Source organism: Grammomys surdaster, unplaced genomic scaffold, assembly GCF_004785775.1.
Source record: "Grammomys surdaster isolate TR1022 unplaced genomic scaffold, NIH_TR_1.0 193, whole genome shotgun sequence".
Taxonomy (NCBI): domain Eukaryota; kingdom Metazoa; phylum Chordata; class Mammalia; order Rodentia; family Muridae; genus Grammomys; species Grammomys surdaster.
The window spans coordinates 177387-197464 of NW_021604638.1; the positions used below are offsets into that span (position 1 = coordinate 177387).

The 20078-nt window shown below is 47.6% G+C and overlaps 1 protein-coding gene across 3 annotated transcripts in view; it reads right to left on the reverse strand.

The window, feature by feature from the left end:
* Window positions 1-591: 591 nt before the first annotated feature.
* The window catches only part of Edn3 (endothelin 3), a 22618-nt gene continuing 3131 nt past the window's right edge, over window positions 592-20078 (reverse strand). For 2 of the 3 annotated variants that reach the window (XM_028769765.1, XM_028769763.1), the window contains exons 3-5: window positions 3792-3968; window positions 2766-2831; window positions 592-901 (exon numbers count right to left, since the gene is read on the reverse strand). In XM_028769765.1, coding sequence (XP_028625598.1) covers window positions 865-901; window positions 2766-2831; window positions 3792-3968 — 280 coding nt within the window. In that variant the 3' untranslated portion in view covers window positions 592-864. The remainder of the gene's footprint in view (window positions 902-2765; window positions 2832-3791; window positions 3969-20078) is intronic. The other variant, XM_028769764.1, reaches the window with a different exon arrangement.

The window sequence follows — 20078 nt, forward strand, 5'->3', positions numbered from 1 at the left end:
AACAGATATCCAGACCGGTAGCCTGGAGCTGGAGCTGTCCCTCAGGGCAACTTACTGCAAGGCAGGGTTGAGCTTTGCCTCAGAGGCCATTGCAGAACCCCCAGCTCTTTCTTGAGTGCCCCAGAGTTCAAAACCATCAAGAGTCGGGGTTGGGGGGAGTTGTTTTTGTTTTGTTTTGTTTTCTCTTTTTGTCTCATGAACATCCAGGTCTCTTGTATTCTTTTCCTTCTTGTTTTCGAGAGCCGCTTTTCTGAGGAGTACCAAGCATAGCGGAGGTTTCTAAATCCTTATGCACTTCAAATTCATAGACTACTGCCCAGTTAGGACCAAAGTCTCAAGCAGACAGATGTCTCTCTAACTTGCACAGGCCATGCAGGCTGCAGGAGAGGCCTGCTCCCGCCACATGGGTGTCCTGAATCTTCTAGGAGATGGATGCGTGTTTACTTTTGTAAAGAGTCAGCCTGGTGTCCACTTACTCTCCAAGAGGAGTCACGTCAAAAGCCAGTAAGTAGTTTTCTGACTTAACATACCTTCCAAACAATTTCCTTGTGAAACTGGAGCCTCAGGCATCTGGCCCCCAGGGCACATGTGGGATCATTTTACCCATTAGGGAAGCTGAGGTCTTTTGGACTTGGGCATTCTTAGAGTCGGGTAAGTGGGGAGGGGGGGGCTCTTTGGATGGTCCTTCGTTCTTTCATTTTTGCCTCAGGCCAATTCCCTCCTTGTCCCTAAAGAGGTGGAAATTCAAGCTCTGTATGCACAAGCTCAAAGGCTCTTTCCTGGAAGAGAGTCGGCAGGCAGGGAGAGCAGGGGGAAGTCCACTGCAGGAAGCAAGAAGCATCAGTTGTGACCCGCTAAAGCCAGCTAAGACTGGTGGGCTTTATCCGTCTTTGACTTCAACCTATTTCAATGAAAGAGAACAAAGGAAAAAGAGGGATATCATGTCGGCACTCCAGCTCTTCTAGTTTAAAGAGGTGACCTTGGCCACACCTCTAGCTACCTCCTACCTGGAAGCTCCCCCTCATCAGAGCTTAGCCAGCTCAGAGGCTGAGCACAACAGTGAGAAAAGGATTACAGCAACTGAAGTGGCCACTGGTAGGCCTTCGGTTGTCTCACTCTTTGATAACCACAAGCCAAGGATGGTAGTAGCTCCCATTCTGTGAGTGTGTCTCTGGTTATACACTTACACACACACACACACACACACACACACACACGTGTCTAGCATGGGGGCCTGGGGCTGTTTGTCTCGGCTGGGCTAGGTGTCCAGAGAGCCTCAAGCTCCTGTTTATATGCCATCCCAGCTGTGGAGTTACCTGCACAGAGCAGATCACCACACCCAACTCTCTGTGGGAGCACTAGGGATCAACAAGCCCTTTAGAGTTGAGTGTCTCTTCAGCATCTCAGGCTCATCTTTTGGTCATGTGACAGAGCAATCCCAACAGCAGCATTATGGGAGGCATCGTGTGCTCTCTTGGCACAGAGAACCTTTGATGGCCATTCTTTGGCTAGGTCCCAGGACATTCCTCCTTCCTAGTCCCCATGCCTGAAACACCTCACCCTCCTACATCCAAGTAGCTCACATTTTCTCTCCTACAGGTCTTTGTGCTAAGGTCACAGATGGCTTCTTGTCTATCCAATGACAAACAACAGCACCCCCACTTCTTCTATCCTTGATCTACTGTCCAGATTTCCTTCAGTTTATATTGTATATATTTATCTGCTGTCTGCTTCCACCAGTAAATAAACTGAAGAAGACACATTGCGTCTTCCTCTACGCATCAGGAATAGTGAGGATCCAGCGTGTAGTAGGTATGTCACCAACCTCGGCTAAATGAACACACATGTCAATTAATAAACTATACGAGAGATGCATAGCTTTAATCTTTGCCTGTTCTCGACAACGTAAGTTTGATTAAGGTATACCAAAAAGTGATAAAGTGGGGAAAGAGTGAAGGGGAGGCTGGGTAGGGGCTCTCTGAGGACATGCCGTTCCCTCAGCCTCTCTGTTTCCGTCCATTTTCTCTCAACCACTGGAAGCCATCTTATGGATTTGAGAAGCTTCTTTATGCAGGGCTTGGATTAATTTTCCCTTGATCATTCCCTGCAGGAACTGAAGCCGCCTTCAGGCTATTATTATGAACGACAATTACCGTCCCATTGCAGACGTGCGGCTGAATCATCAATAATGACTTCTGACTGACAAACAGAGTGACAAATAAGCCCAGCTTGGTTTCAGGAAGCCCTCAGGATTGCTCATACCAAAAAAACCCAAAGAAAATGCCACACACACACACACACACACACACACACACAGAGCAAACAAAATGAGATAGGTATTAAAATAATAACAAAATGAGCTGGAAGTGATGGGGGTGAGGGGACTGCCCATGTGGCACACCCACTTCTATAAAGAAGAAATGACGTAATAGGAATCACTTGGTTACAGAAGTAGAGGCCAAGGTAGGCTTGATCAGCTCAGCCTGTGGAGCTATGCAAACACCATTCCAGTGAGAGCCAAGCTGGTGGTCATCTCCTTGGAGGTAAGAGGGACACAGGGTGGAGGTACTCCAAAACCACAAAGGGTTATTCAGGACCAGGAAGATGACAATGACCAAATACACCCAGAGCTGACAGACCAAGAGATGTCTCTGTCTGTTGGTAGGGACGACTGTGAGCTTTGGAGTCCCACGGGGCACTTACTGAGACCAGATGCCAGCTCTCCACCCACCCTCTGCCCCTGAATGAATGTATCCTGTCTTCACCTTCGATGTGGGCTTCCAGTCTCCCGATTCTCTTCGGCAGCTGGCCTTTCTGCTCTCCTGGAATAACTGTGGGGACATAGCAAGTTTCAGGGATTAGCATTTCTGTGTGGCTGGGTTTGGGGGTGTCAAATTATGACTTCCTCTTCCCAAAGAACAAGCACATTAGTGTGTATCCCCCAAGGACCAAGTGCTAGGCACTGACTGTAGGACTGGAGGCTCAGTGGGTGGATGTCTGAGTACCAAACACACTCCTCAGTTACTCATCGGGTGCTCAACACCCCAGGTGGGAGAACAAGAGTACAGCTAGTCCCAGGTTCTCCAGATCGCCCAGTGATTGGTTTCTAGTCTTTATTTATTAGGGAGAAATTCTACTACATAGCCCCAAGGCTACCGTACCTGCTTTGCTTTGGGCCCACCCTGCCCAGATAGTTCATTAAGCTCATACAGGGGAATGCAGGAGTTTTATCCACACACTCAGCCCTTCCTTCAGGCGGCTGACAGGCTGCCCTTTCTGGCTGGCTTGATGAGTCTTTGCCCAATATGAAGGGAAAGAGGAACCAAGAGTTTCATGGCACCTACCCTAGGGAAACAGTGGTCCAGGTGGCCACCCTAGGGCAAGTAGGGTGGCTTACCACTCAGAATGAATCTATGTGCTTCTCTGTGCAGTTGAGAAGACCATGCAGACTCAGAGGAGAGACTCAGGGGCCACACAGAAAACAAATCGAAAGCCCGGGCTAAGGAGTCCTTTATATGAGGCAGTAAGATTATAAACTCTTGCTTGCCTTTTGTGAAGAACTTAAAAATGAACACGGAGATGGCTGGGGTCTTCAGTCTTTAAATGTTCCCAACTCCTTCTGGTTTGTTCACATAGCTACAGACTGTGGCTGTGGCCTGTGTTCTGAAAGGCAAGGAAGATCGAGGACCTGGCTAAGCTACCCTCTACTCACCTTTGTGAAGGGCCTGACTTAGCTTTGCCCATCAGTGATTTGTGCCTAGACAAGAGTGGGACTAGGAGCTGTGTCATACCTGGTGACATCTGCAGTGCGTGCACAGAAGTATGCACAGGCCTTGTCATCTGCTCCCATACAAGTACAACGCAAGCGTGCCGGTAGAGAAGGCTGGGAGCTTTCTGGAACTGGCCCCGAGGACCTCTTTCCCCGAAGGCTTCCTCTGTAGTTGGATAGTCCATAGGGCACAGTCTGTCTGCAGAACACAGAGAAATGTGAGAGGGTGGTCTGTTCAGCCACTCCGGAGTGAAGCACCCCACTGTAGCATGCTAGTTGTGAACCATTCAGAGTGAACCAGACACTGAAATAGGGTGCTGACATGGAAAGAGCTGTAGGAGGCCTAGGGAAAAGCCGACTGCCCTAGCAGCCTTTCAGAGCCGAGGCAAGCCTATGCAGTCAGGAGAGCCCTCAGCCTCACTAAAGTACCTGAAGCCAGGCTGCAATCTTGCCACATGCCCCAGGCTCTTCCTGGCACACAGTTTGGTTTCTCTTTTTTCCAGCTTAAACTATGCAGGCCTAGCTCCTCAAGAGCAGGTCCTGAGATCCCAGCCTGGACCTCTAGCTAGTCCCCAGCCTGTCTCAGTTAACAAAATCCTCTCAAGCACAAGAACTTGAGTAGGCCCCCAGAATTCACACAAAGAAGCTTGGTGTGGTAGCTTGTGCTTATGTCCCAGTTCTGGGGACATAGAGATAGCTGAATCCTTGAGGCTTGGTGGCTGGCCAGCCTCACTGGCTATATCAGTCTCATAAAAAGGTGGATGGCTCCTAAGTAGTGACACCTGAGGTTGACCACTGGCCCCCTCATGCACACATGTACACAGATGCACACACATGAACTACTGGGCTTTCCTGCCAGAAACCAGTTACCCAAAGCTCCCTCTAAGGAAATCTTACTTGACCCATTTGCTGGTCTTTGTCTGGGGTCTGACCTGGTACCTATAAGGCCTTCCATACCTGCAGCTGTCCCCTGGGAACTTCAGTGCTAACTGAACTTAATGGCAGGGTACACAGCAGGCCTCCCAGCCGGCACTGGAGAAAATGGGACAGATGAAATTACAGTTATTAGAGATCCACCCTAGCCCCTGCATACAGCATCCTCAAAGAGACAAACACCACCGACTATACCCGATGCTCTCCAGGAGCTGTCGCCACCGCCTCAGTGGGGCGGCTGAGAGTGGAATTCATCATGGGAAAGTCTTATTGTGCAGCAAAAACTGTCTGAAATGATCGACCACTTATGGTTATGGTTGGCATTGGGAGGCATCTAGAGCAGTAAACGTTTAAAATCTGATTTTAAGAGCGAGCACAGCCCAACCACGGCTCATTCTCCAGAGAGGAAAGGCTTCTAGAGTTGAGTGAGAAGAAGTTAAAAACCACATGGTTAATTCATTAATGTAACTCAACATGATCTGGGGGACAAATTACTAAGAACTTGAGGAAACTTATGGGGCCAAAGGCTCTTTTCCAGTAAGTCTTGGCCTACTTGTTCATCCCTGTTTCTACAAGGCCCGCAGAGTATCACCCATTATCCACCTCAAAGGGTCGCCTAACATCCTCTCTATGTTTTCAAAATAAAATCAAATTGAATTTCTTTTCCTTAGAAGCACACGGCCAGGAAGCCTTTTGGGGGGTGTTGAGGAGAGTCAGGCAGGGTGCCTGTGGGACCAGATGCTTGGAACAGAACTTCTTCCATGCTGGGTTGGAGATCAAGGAAGAGCACCCCACCCAGCCCCTCTTGCTTTTGTCCCAGCTCCTCCCTACCAAGTACCCTAAGAGGCAGCAGAGTGAGTTCCCTGATAACCCAGGCAGCCCCGGCTGCTGAGCAAGGTGCCAGGAGACAGAGGGTCCTTCCAGTCCTATTGGGAGCTGGATCCTTTCTCAGGACCGGGGTGTGGGTGAGAGGAGAAGTATGATGTGACCACCGTTGCAGGTGCAGATTTGGCTGAAGGTATATATTTCCAGTAACAGGGTTACAGTAAATCTCCAAGTGTTGACATTAAAGCCAGAAATTCCTCCATTTCTCGGTGAAAATCACACGTGAGGAGCACTGAAGTTCCCATTTCTCCATCAACATGGAGACCTGCAATTTTGAAATTGTTGTCACCTGATTATGCATCTGTGGGTGTAGAGACACTCAGCTGAAGCAAACCACTCAGTCTAAAGTGTTTTACGTAAGGAACTAAGGCGATTGGGTGTTTGTTAATGGAGCCGCGTGTGAGCACTCCTGCAGTCTCAAGCAGAAAACGCCATGTACAAACGCCCCCGACAGCTTCAAAGAGTGTTTACAGAGCTGATCCCCCTCCCCAGGGGATGGAAGGCTCTTAGGAGCTGGCAGTGTATCTTGTCCCAGAGAACGTGTATAGGGTTTGGAACGAGAGCTCAGCATGGAGGTCCACCAACTCCAGGCCTAAATATTAAAAGAGTATTGGTCAATTTGATTAAAGAAAAAAGTCCTGTTTCTCAAGCTGGAAAAATGGCATTCGTGGTCCCTCAGAACAGCAGGCTTACACTAGGAGTTCAGGTACTCCTGAGAAGTCTCAAATAAAATCTGGCAACCAAACACAGCATCTCTCTCCTCCTCTTCCATCCCATACCAAGGCAACCTCATCTACTCCCAGGCTATATCCAAGACCTAGCTTCTCACCAACCTACAAGCACCTAACCTGCAGGCAGAGAATACATGTCTGAGCCCTGCTGTGTCCTCAAGTGTCAGACACTAGATAATATCTTCATGAGTTTGGAGACATTCAGGCAGGGGATCCCAAGACTCAGAATCTTGGGGACAATCTCTAGAGATTCCTTGCAAAAGGGTGGAAGATGCATGCCCAAAGGAGGCAACCAGTGGCTCCCCAAATCAGAGGCATGTCTGGGTGTTTCCTTCCCAGGTCTGAATACCTGCTCCCCATGAGCAGGTAGCAGAGCTGGGTGTGGCGTCTAACACTGCAAACTGCAGCACTCAGGAGGGAGAGATGTGAAGACCGAGTGACCAAAGCTAATCTTGATTACATAACAAGTTTGAGGCCAACTGTCTGAAAAAATAAAAAATGAAGACACAGCAAAAAAAGAAAGACAGACAGACAGACAGACAGACAGAAAAAAGAAAAAAAGCAGAGAGCTAATCTTTTACTTCTTTCATACTAACCATGGACTTAATACAAAGCAGAATAAGAATCGAGGCAGAAGGATTACTTTCAGTTTAGACCTTAGCCTTAGCTTCGTGGTGAGTTCCAGACAAGGGTGACCAACAGAATGAGACCTCGTAGGAAGAAAGCAACAACCACAACCAAATACTAAAAAAACAAAAGAAATTAAAAACAAAAACAAAAAATTAACTGAGTCTTTGGTTGCTAATTGTGAGGTAATCCCAAGTTGACAAGAGCAGATTCTTTGCATCTTAATGAGCTCAGTCCTGGAAAGCATCATCACAACGAACTTCACGGGCTCTTAAGCACCCTTTCAAGGTGCTTAATCCACACAGCTAGGATCATTTTATGTGTGAAATACAGATACATCCGTGCCTGCAAGCATTCACATGCTAATGGGAGATGAAAAACCGATAAAGGAGAAACACCAAGCCTGTATGTTCAGGCATAGAGAAAGTACACAGAGTACAGAGAGATTACCTGGTAATTCCATTATTAAGTTATAAATCACTTACATGGCCTGTACTCCACCCTCTCGGTATGCAGAAAGATTGTCAGGCATTTGTTGCAATGACATGCTGCTTGAGAAAACGTCCAGCAAAGAATTAGCAGTGAATGAAAATTAGAGCCTTTGATTATTTAATTGGTTTGAGAAGTTGTGAGTTTCATCAGTAGAAAAATTCCACTCATCAGGCCTGCTGTGTTTGTGATGTGTGACTAAGCAATAAAGGAACCCAAAGACCACAGCAGTGCTGTTTCCTGCCCTCCATCATTCCGGCAGGCAGGCCGTGTGCCAACACCCATCTCACAAGAGTCTGTACCTCATTTGTGTTGCTGCCCTTTGCCACCATTCCCTGAATGGGCAACACGAAATACTCAACAGTGGAACCATGAAAACAGAATTAAATTATCTGAGAACCTTGGACCAGTACACTCAACCCAACTGCGACTGCCTACTGTTGAGCAGTTGGGTTTAGATAATGCAATTCTTTGTAGAGACAGGCAGTCCTACCATCTGTCATACCAGTTATACCACAGAGCTCCACACAAGGGAAACAGATGAAGGGATGGATAAACAAAATGCTCTCCATCATACCTACAGATGCAGTGTCTAGAGCTCTGTGTGCTTGTGTAATAAATTATCTCTTAACTTATGTACCAAGAACACTCATTACTTAATCAGTGACGAGGATGCCAGAATCTTATTTATCACAGTGTCTTTGTTTTTCAAGTTTTCCCAAATGTCATATATAAATGTTATTAAATATTAAACTCCCAAGTCGCCTGCATTCATCTTCATCTGCAGAGCCACACTGAGCACCATTCATTTATCTCTCTGTGAGAGGTTTTTAAACAAGGAGAATGACTTTAGGGAAACACACGCACCACACACCACGCACCACACACCACACCACACACACACACACACACTTCCTGGTTCTAGGGATTTTCCTAGAGAAACGAGGGAGTTCCACCTTTCTATCTGTGAAGCTGGCAGCTGAATGTGACAGTTAAACAGTGGGGACAGATACGACAAGGATCCAGGCGGGAATCAGCAGAGGGCCTTCATCTGCTGAGTTCTAAACCATTCGGAAAGTGGACAAAACTGAAAGAAAAATTGCTCCTCATTTTCCCACTGAGTGGTATTTAGCAAACACTATAAAACAGATAGGAGGTCCTGCCTACAAAGCAAAGATTCACATACAGATTAGCACATTGGCATGGCTAGCTTCCTCCATCCAACAGGGTGACGTTCAGCTTCTCTTGCTAGACTGAGCCGCAGCCCCACATCTCACCAGGGCAGTTCTGGCCTCGAGTTGGCTGCAAGAAAATACTCCACCCAACCCAAGGCTCCAGTCCTTGCAATAGTTCAGTGCCTGTCACTTTCTGCTTGGTGGATAAAGATCTGGCTATGGTGAGCATCTGAATTTACAGCTCTTGGGTCAGTGGCTTCTCTCATAATGTGATGCCAGCCAGGCAGATGGAAACTTTCACAAAATTTGTACCTATAACTCTTGTTGTCTTTATAAATATAGTTGTAGTTTTAAATTAGGAAAATCTAAAGTTCTGGTTGAATATCTCCCCAAGAGTAGGGAATGTTCACTGTTCTCTCAGAACATGTGTCAAGTTCACAATCTGCCTCCTTCTTTTCATGCTTTTCCTTCTGAAGCAGTCAGGATGAAGCAGTCAGCCCAGTGATGGTACAGCCCCGAGATGGGGCATCCTGGTGTCCAGTTCATTGAGCTTTGGGGACCATGCTGGCCTGGCCAAAACAAATGGTTCCCACTAGCTAGTAGGTAGATAGGAGAGAGCAGCCATCTATGGATACAACCTCATACCACACTATGGACAAACAGCTCTGAGACCTTAGCCTGCTATTTGGCCATGGCTCGATTTCAGATTCTATTAAAGCCTTCCCTAGATGGAACCACTGGGCCGTCTTCTTATGCTTAGTTCTTCAGGCAAGGAAGGTGGCATCTGCCATGGTGTTCACTAGCCTGAAACATTAGCCAGCTACAATCTTCAGTGTGACAAGATACAGAAGTGCCAGCTAACAACTCCCTTCATGTCAACGAGCATCTATAGGTTGTCTGCTGTATACAGATGCATAGGATAGTGTGGGCAAACAGTCTTGGAGGTGGAATCCCACTATCAATAATGAAGAGTAGGGGTTTCTCTTTCTAGAATCTGAGACCAATGTGAGAAGTTCCTGTCTCTTTGAATCCAGTTTCCAGTGTTCCTCATCCTGCCATTCACCTGCCTCAGTTTACCCTGCTCTTCCTCACCCAGTCTCTCTCTCTGTCTCACTCTGTCTCTCTGTGTGTGTCTCTCTCTCTCCCCCTCCTCAAAATTCCTAATGAAGGAGCACAACCTCCAAAGGCACTGTGGGACTGCTTTGTGCCAGGTGGCTCTGATTTGCCTTTAGTCATCAGCTGCCCCTTCAGGTCCCCAAGTCTCCCACACTGTAGCAGCACTGCTGTCTGAGTTGTTTATCCCTTCTGATCTGAGGGTGTCCTGTCTCCTTCCAATAAGTCCCTGCCATGAATCACACCTAAATAAAGTATCTCTTGCTCGTTACAATAAACTCCCATTGAGCCTGGACCCTGTACTTACGAGGTGGCAGGCACATTCTCAGGTATCACAGGAAGGCCACCATGTCTCCAAGCAGAGATATTTTTCTCTAAAGAACTAGGAGAAAGTCAACAAAGAGAGTTGCTGAAGTCCTTTCCTTCCATGTGCCCATGGTAGAACTTCAAGTTGCATGTATACTGTCCTTGAGCAGATGGGCAAACACACTACCTGCCTCCATCCCTCTGCTCAGAGCCCAGATCCAGACACTAGGTTGAGCCAATCAGAAGCCTTGAGTTTATTTATCCTTCACTGTGCACTTGTGGAAGTCAGCTATGGGCCAGGCCTTAAGCCAGACAGCCCACAGGGTGCTCTTTTCAACTTCCAAGAGTGAATGGTACAGAAAGCCTAGGTTCCCCATGTCCTCTGTCCCCAAACAGAAAACACACATGTAAAGTTGCTGGCTACACAGAATATCCCACATACCTTATGTTTTATAAACATGGGAGCAGGGCACTGGCCGCTTGTAGCTGCCTTTGCTTTTTCTGTAGAAAATCGTCACAGATGGATGTTGGAAGAGCCTATGGCAGGGCCCTTACAGCCCCCAGAAAGAACTAAAGACTGTAGAGAATTTAGAGGTATGAGACACCGAGGGTCCCAGGTTGTGATTGATTGCTGACTTTAAAGACATTCCCAAACAGTGTTCCTCACTAGTGGTGGCTGATTGTCACTGATTCCTCACTATTGGTGGTCATTGTCAGTTCCAAGACTGAGGGACACATTTCCTTCTGAAGGTATAGTATCCTTGGTGACTAGCCTTGACACAATCTCCTGGGGTCAAAACAGCAGAACTTTGTCCAGTTGAGCCCTGATTGTGTCTGCCTGCTCAGCTCTGCACAGGTGTCTAGTTCATGTCCTCCCTCAACACTGTCACAGAGCCTAAGTAGGTATCTGCTAAGTGAAGAGGGTGAGCTCTCACCTCACTGCCTCCTAAATGTGCAGAATTCCCAATTGGCTGAGTGGCTTTCTACTGTCTTGGTCTCCTATCCATCTGTTTTGAGAGACATGATGATTAACCCAGCCTACCCCAAATACTGGGCATTAAACTTAGGGCCTCATGCAACTAGACAAATACTCTATCACTAACCCGCACACCCCCAAACATGGCTTTACTTCTTCTTTTTACTATTTATTTTCACCAAGTTGCCTACTCTAGCCTTCAAATCATTCTATCGCCTTTAATTTCAATCCTGTCATCTCCGTTCCCCTGAGAAGTTGCGATTACTATCCTACAAACCCAAGATGTGGCAATTAATCATAGTTGTCAACTTTATTAAATTACAAAACCCTAGGGGATTAGTGGTCATAGAGCTCTTACCTAATCAAAGGCTTAAACTCTGGCTGGAGTCACAGTATGAGGTCATCACAGCACCACTGGGAGTTGACAGAAGGTATTAGAAGAATGTCACTGAGCTAGGTAGTGTCACACCTTTAATTCCAGCAATAGGGGGCAGAGGCAGGTGGATCTCTGAGTTTGAGGCCACCCTGGTCTACAGAGTGAGTTCCAGGATAGCCAGGGCTACACAGAGAAACCCTGTTTCAAAATAACCAAAGAAGAAGGAAGAGGAGAAGGAGGAGGAGGAAGAGGAGGAGAAGGAGGAGGAGGAGGAAGAGGAGGAGGAAGAGGAGGAGGAAGAGAAGGAGGAAGAGGACAGGGAGAAGGAAGAACAGAAGGAGGAAGGGGTCACTGAAGAGAGTTGTGTCTTATTCTGACCCCTTCCTATTCTCCATCTCTGCTTCCTGGTTGCTATGATATGTCCTACTGTGGTCTACCATGTCTTCCCCGCCACAATGCCAACCAAGCCCTCTGACACTGTGAGCAAAATAAATCCTTCCTCCTTGTGTTAGTAATTATTCTCCTCACTGTGAGCAAATAGCCAGCAAGAGCGACTTAAGAAAAGCAAACGTTGTTTGGCTCAGTTTGAGGGTGCAGCCTATCATAGCATGGAAGGCACAACAGCAGGAGCATGCGGCAGCTGGCATATCGTGTCTGATCCAGGGAGCAGAGAAGAAGAGTGGCGGTTCTCAGCTGGTACTTTCCTTTTTATCCATGCCAGGACCCCAGCCCAGGGAACAGTGCAGCTCACATTTAGGGAGAGGCTACACACCTCACTTAACCCAATCTTTAATCTCCCTCATAAGCAAGCAAGAACTTTCTCAACTAGACAAGGTAGCTCTAGACCACCCAGTTGACAGCATTAATCATCTAGGTTGTTTTGGATCGTTGCTATAGTGACCATGGGGCACTTATAGCGATTTAAGAGTCTACCTCCCTAGGAGAAATGTGGTCTTCAGATCACTCCAAATATAGGTTCTCCATCTCATCATGACCACTGTGGCCATATATACTATGCTAGTTAGAGCAGCCTTCATAGATGAACAGGGCCTGGGCCAGACTGGAGGGGACCCTCAGTAGGAAGACCCCAAGCTCCAGCCAAATTGATGACTGTCTGAGATCTCAGGTATGTTTCTTTCCCACTGGAGGACCTGAAAAGTAGAAGGTTGCTTGGCTACTTATAAAGGTTAGCCTAACTTTACGTCCCACCTTGAGACTTTCAAGAAACCTCGCCACCACACAAGCACCATCAGCCGCTCAATCCTCAAAGAAAGCCCCCAGAACACAACTCCCATAAAAACACCACAACCCAGCACCAACTGCTGCCTCACCAGTCTGAGAGGTTCCTAGGGTCTCGCCAACTGTATTTAGAAAGCTTTACCCAACTAACTGGGCCTTTGAAGAACAAACAAGCAAAACTTCCACAAAACCCACAGCCACAGAAACCATCGTCTCCAAGCTCACTGGAACACAGAAGCCGCTTGCCCTTCTTCACACAGGGGTCAGAGGAACAGAGGATGATAGGAAACGCTCTGGCATGTTTATGGGGAAGCTTAAGAGTTAAAGGTTGAAGTTAAGAGAAATAATGCAGAAAATAGGACATCTGAAGAACCCTGGGAGCGGGTAGCTTCCCCTCCGCTGTGCGACCAAAGGCATCAAAGAAGCTAGAGTTTCTCTCTCCAGCCCCACATGACCCTGACGAACTCCAAGTCAGATGTAGGCATGAGAACCCTCGTCTCTCTGACCTGGCTTCATTACAACTTTATGCAAAGCTGCAGACAGATGGGACTCAAAACAGCTGCCAGACGTGGAGCCTGGAGAGGCAGATCAGGGCAGGTATTGGAAGGAGGGGGTCCCTGTAGAAGGGGTTTTCAAAAATGCTGACACAATCACGTGCCTCTTTAAATTACCTGCAGGATATGAATGAGGCCCCGCCTGGCTACTTTTCAGGGGAGTCCATGTTCAGGACAGAAACGGTCTTGGTGACTTGGCTTAATCAAATATCATGACACTGATGACGAGGTCTTGCATGTGGCTTTGTGCAGTAGCATCTTGGCAGTGCTAGTAAATGCAATGCTTTCCTCAAAACTGAAATACCTGGTTCCTGTTAGAGAGTCAGACTTTATCTTCAAGTGAGAAGTCAGGCAGGGAAACAGCAAGCAGTGGACAGGCAGGAGGTCAGCACCTAAGCTGTTGATATTGTTCAGGTTTAGACTTTTGCCCTCATTCCAACTTTATAAAAATACCTTGCCTTCCCATGCTAAGGTGTTGGTGCCTCTGTGCCTAGAAACACTTGGGTCTTCAGCCTCCATTCTGTCCCACAAGAAACACCCAGAAGTCAGTTCTGTATTCTCAATTAGTTGCTTCTAACTCTCAGCTGAACAATCTCCCTTCCATGTCTACCATAGGCCTTTCATCCCTCTGACCACCCCGTCTCTGGGACTTTCTAACAGACTCAAGAAACAAATCTGTTTCTGGTTTTTAGCTTACTGGGTCAGGATTTGGAGCTCTGTCACCGTTTACTAGAGCCCCCTGCTAAGTCTGCCTCACAAGGCATAAAAGAAGGCCAGGCTGAGTGCTGCCAAGTTGTTCAAGAACTCATGGCTCTAAGACTCTGTGCCAGGGCTGAGGAGGATGCGACAGCATGGTCCTGTCCTGTCACTCTAAGCTAGGGAAACGTGTGGGCTGCTAGGAATTTAGCCTCCTGTCCTGTACCTAGGCAAACAACCCATCATCCACCACATCTAGCCATTCCTCAAGTCTGTTTTCCATTTGAGAGCAGTTGAGGGGCACTACAAGTGTTGGCACCCATGTAGACACGGTGGGCATGCACACATGCACACGTGAATTTTTGGACATATATGTTTCTCATATTCACATATTCGTAGTCCTGTTGGGCTAACAAAGAACAATGGGAGGCCATTTTCTCATGCGACACAAGACACTCGAGAGCCAAGTAGAGGCTAAACAGGGTTTCCTCTGGTGGGGACAGGGCTCTCTAACAGCTCCCCAGCAAACGTTCTGAGACACCAAGGGTGCAGCTCTGGACTGAGAACTGGAATGTTGAAGTCAGTCCGGTTTCATTCATGGCCAAGGAGCCTCCTTAAGGAAGACATTGTTTACCTCTCAGCTTCCTTTGTTTTAAATTCTTGTAGGAATAAACCACACTAGAGATGTCAGGGACTTGCAAAGACTTTCAGATTTAAGGCCAAGTTCCTAACTGCAACACCCCTTTCATCTAGCAGAAACCCAAATGCCCCCTTGGGGTCATACAGGGTCACAGCCTCTTCTTACCAAGCTTTCTTGCTTCAAATCAAGCTTGTGGGAGCCTCAGGCAGAGTTCAGCTGCATTCCAGCCTAGCCTAACTCTGCTCCCAGGCAAGAGCTTTCCCCCTCCTTGACTCTGGGGGCTTTCAGCCAGTGGGAAGTCCAGAGAAAGATCACTTTGTGGGGATGATCTTCAAACCTACTCTGAAATTGAACTCCAAAGTTCTCAAGTAAGGTGTCTTCCTGTCAAATGTTCTAAGAACTAACTTATTGAAAATCAAAACTGACGTGTAAGCTGTTAGACTTCCAAGGAGGACATGGACACGGAAAATCCCAAGCTCAAGAATTGGGGGCGACTGTGAACAGTCAGAATCGTGAACTTGGCCAGCATCATTTCCTACGCATCCTTCTTAAAAGCATAGTGTGCAGTTCTTTCTCAGCAGCCCATGAGCACAGTCTTCTCTGCGTCAATGCTGGCAACTCTGTCTCCTGTACCCACCTCAGGGCATGGATCTGGACTGAGATGAGGTAGGAAGCTCTGAACCCTAGGGTTTGCCAGCTACAAATCCTGTGCTTGGACTCCATTAGACTCTCCCAGGTAAGAAAACAGTCCATACCTTCCTTTCAATACTCCACAGGATTTAACAGAGAGACTCCAAACAGAGTCTTACCTCACCCTGAAGTAGCTAGGCACTGCCTACTGTGCCAAGAGAGCACCATACCTACACCAGGGATCTCAGGGAGCGACATGCCCCGGTCCCCAAGCCTTCTGATTATTTACCAAGAACAAAGAGAAGCAACAGGAAGTAACAGAAGAGGGCGGAACAAAAATCCCACCCCAACCTGCAACAACCTTTGGCCACAGGTGGCTTTATCTAGCTACTTATCAGCCACTGGGGCAGCCAGACACACCTTTTCCCCCAAGCTCTGGAAACCTTTATGTTAACTGGACACCAGTACACAGAAAAGACAGCATCCAGAAATACTGCCTGTTTGAGAGGGACAGAGAGAGTAAGCACTTGCAGATGGGCATTCCTGGTCAAGAGAGAGACCAAGAAGTCTCTTGGTCCATGAAGCCAACTTAAGAAGGAATTCTGTAGTCACTGATGTCTTCCAAGCATGGGATGATAAATAGAAAGACAGCCACTCTGTGGAGAGAGGTTTCTGCACAGATAGAAGCTGTCCTGAATTGTGATGGCTACATTTTCTAGACCTTGCAGGTGACTACTCCAAAGTACTGTGTTGACCAGTCCATAGACATTTCCCCCAGTTACCTTCACAGACTCTTCACTACCCTACAGGCACACAGAACCCACAGAAGGACATCTTCAAAGTGTAATCTCTAATAAGATGGTATGACCCTAGAGTTTATGCTCTTTAATGACACATGAGTCTTCTTCCTCTGGTTGTGAAAATCCACCTGAGAGAGGCCTTGGGTCTCTCTCTCTCTAAATACCATGAGTCTTGGACCCAAAGTGTGTAAGACTCTGGACAGCAAGGGAGGAGGGTTTAAACAAATCCATCTTTCTTAGTGATTGCCCTAGGCAGTGAGAGGCCGATCAGGGCATGGACTTAAGGAATGGAAGAGCACTAACCAATGATCAGAAAAAGAAAACTCCCACTCAGAGGATGGAGCCAATGGTCTGTTAATCCCTCAGAGCCACACCTGTCTATCCCAGCATCTCTGCCATCAGGCTAAACCTGCCAGTATGCCAGGCACACACACACTACGAGCTCTGGGTCCACCCACAGCGCTTGATGGCTAACAGAGTCATGTTCTTCTCATCAAGTCATCACTTAGCTTCTGGAATGTAGGTATACGATGGACCAACAGTTGGTGATTTTGCTTGTGTGTTTCTTTATATCTATAAAACTAATCTTGCAAAGAGGCAGATGTGTTATTCCAAAGAGTTGTACATATGAATCAACATCACCCTTGCAAAGAACAGAAGTGGCCAGAGATAAGAGCGATGCCCCAGAGCCCAACCCACTGCCATGAAGACATGGTATCCATAAATGTGTTTCTGGGGCTGGGGAGATGGCCCAGTCAGTGAAACTACACATGCAGGAAGACCTGAGTTTCCATCTCGATCACCGGCATGAAAAGCTGGATGTGGTGGTGTGTGCAATCTCAGCATCAAGGAGATGAAAATGGGGGCATCCCCAGGATGTTCAGGGTAGTCAATCTAACTGAATCAGTGAGTCCCAGACCCCAGTGAGAGACTTTATCTTAAAAATATAATGCAGAATGACTGAAGATAACACAAGATATTAAGCTCTGGCCTCCACCATGATCACACATGTAACCATTTACATGTGAGAACACTCAACCACACAACGTCAAATGAATGGATGCAGGAGTTAGTTACAGCACGGTAGGGAGGCCTGTGCTAGAAAAGGTAAACAGGGGGAGCCTGAGAGGACAACTACAGAAGCCATACAACTAAACTGAGGGTCCCTACCACCCCAGGCAAACGACTCAGCCTCCTGAAAACTGTGGAGGACACAGACGCTCGAGTGTGCGTGTGTGCGTGTGAACACACACACACACCACAAACAGAGCTGTACAGCTCTCACAAAGTGATGTGGCCAATCTACACTGTCATTGTGGACCTGTCAGTCACCCATGACATGTTCCCAACACAAGGATGGTCACACAGACTGTCCTTTCTGCCTCAAATAAACCCAACACAGGCATGATCCCATCAAAGACTGGCTCACAGAACAGGGTGACTCTTATTGGGATTCGGAAATGCCACAGTGGGTGCAGAGCTGGCTATACTCTGCAGGAAGCCAGGGCCCCAGACCCCTAAATTCCATTGGGATCTTGTAACAGTTGGGCAGCTGCTCTTTGAAACCTGCTAAAAGGCCTTTCTTGAAGATCACAGATGCTGAAAGCACAACTTGTGCCTTTCTGCAGTAAAAGACATTAAAATGCAAGTTCAAATGTTGTGTTAACTATTATCATTATCAGTCTACTCCTTGCTTCTTTGGGGAAAGAAAGAACGCAAAACAAATGTCATTCCTGAGGGATTAAGTCAGCGTGGCATGCTTTGGCAAAGGCTGGGCAGCGGGCTGGACGTCCTTAGGAGGTGTCAGCTGGAGAAACTCAGGAGATCCCACCCTCTCCCACCCTACCCCCAACCCCCGCCACTGCCCCACACTTGCACCAGGATCTGCACCCTACAGAAGGGAAGCAGAGAGCGGATGGCACCTCTTGCCATCCAGAGAGGCATGGCCAGAACTCAAAGTCAAGCTGAGATGGAAGACAGTCCGTCTCCCCGCCATACCACAGTCACGATTCAGTGTCTTGCTCTGCTCTTTCCACAAATACATTCCTGCTTGTCAGCCATGTGGCTCAGAGTTTTGTTTGGGAAACACGGTCACCATCCCAGCATCACAGTGGCTCCCTCAGATGTCCCTAAGGGATTAACAGATGTCAGGTCCGCTGGCACAGAGGTGGGGAACCACACATCAGGCTCTTCGCTGGGTGCCCTGGTTGCTCCTCTGCTATTTTAGGACTATTTTCAACTACCTACCTCAGAAGGGACCTCCTCTGTGGGGCATGTTAGACCCAATGTCTCAAGAAGGTTAATTTTGTTTCAATGCCCAGGTGTTTGGTCAACCACCAACCTAGAAGCAGCTGTAAGGGTCTTTTTCATTACCATGTATGTAGTACTCTCTGAGCAAAGCAGATTGCCTTCCACAACCTAGATAGCCTTTGTCTAGCCAGTTGGCAGCATTCAAGACTCAGGTCCCCTTACAAAGACAGAATTCTGATTCTGGGATCCCTTTGCTCTCCAGTCTGTGTCACCATTTCTCACTGGAATTTTTAGCCATTGGTGGCCTTTGGCTGTGATCATACAACAGGAATTCCTCGGTATCCACATGGTTGTACAAAAACACACTATTGCTTCTGTCTCTGGTGAGCTCTGAATAGTACAATCCCCACCTGCCTTGAAGGTGGGACACATATATTGTAAGCATACTTGTGCAGTCAGGGTAGCCCCAAGCACATACAACATACAACACCCCATGCACCACTGCCCCACTCAAGTGTGCACACACATGACATCCCACGCATCATCTCTGCACTCAAGTATGTACACACATGAGATCCCATGTACCACCTCTGAACACAAGTGTGCACACACATGACATCCCACACTCCATCTCTCCACTCAAGTGTGCATACTCATGAGATCCCATGCAGCACCTCTCCATCCACTGTCTTAGGCTTTGTGAATTTTTCAGCACAAGATGGGATGGGTTTTCCTTGGTTTGGGTTTGTTTCTGGTTTTGTTGGTCATGTTGGAATTCGCCTGCAGGTTGTGGGAAGTTGGGGTTCCTCACATGGCTGAGGCAAGTTTTAGGAAAAACTATGCTGTCTGTTAGTTGTGATCTCAGATGCCAAGAAGTCCAAATGGTGAAAGTTAAATGTGGATCTTCGAGTCTATGGGTTTTATTTGAGACCATGAGGAAAGCTACCGGTAAGGCACCTGGGGAGATATGCACCTCCACAGTGCAGTGAAGTGCAGGGCCTCTGAAAAGGGCCACACATTCTGGACAAAGAGACCTCCTGGGAGAGAGAAAGCCCTTCAGACTACAGCCATGGCAAAAAGTTAAAGTGAGAAAGCAAAACGAAATTCAGGGCTTAGCCAAAAGTCAACCAACGTTGAAGGAGCATCCACAACAAACTGTGTGAGCATAGTCTAACTGAGCTCAGGGTATGACAAACCCTGAGGAACCACGGAATCTCAGAGCTTCTCTGTAGGAGAGTCTTGGGAGAATAAATGTCCCTTGAGCCTGAACGAGGCAGTTCACATCCCATGAGGACCCTAGCGGGCATTAATGGTAACTTCCAATGTCACTGGTTCAGAGCCTTGGATGTAGAACCAAGCCCACTCAGCACAACCTTCAGAAGGTCTTCACAAGTGTCCTTTAAAGACGAAGCCAGAGAGGGGACCTGATCTCTGTGCAACCAAACGGACAGGAAGAGGAGCATCATGAAAAGGCAGAAACTCCCCAAGTTCAAGGTTCTTGGTTTAGAATCAAGGCTCCTCCCTCAACCTGAGCAGTCAGCCACAGGGACTAGGAGCAGCCACAGCCTAGTGGGGGCACTTGGGGAGTAAGAAGACAAGGTTCTTTTAGGGCAGAAATTATGTGAGAGGGAGGGACCACTGGAGAAGAGAGGCTGATGTAGGGGTGGGGGAAGAGGAGAAAGATGTAGACCTTGAGAGTTAGTCAGTACCTTTTCAGGTTCTTCTATCCCACTGGAGGCCTACAGAGCTCATTTTCTCTCACAGTAATCTTGTTCCCAATATTTTAAAGATAGCAAATGGATCCACTTAAGGGAAGAAAGGAGAGAAGGAAGAGAATGAACGGTGTGTGTGTGTGTGTGTGTGTGTGTGTGTGTGTGTGTGTGTGTGTG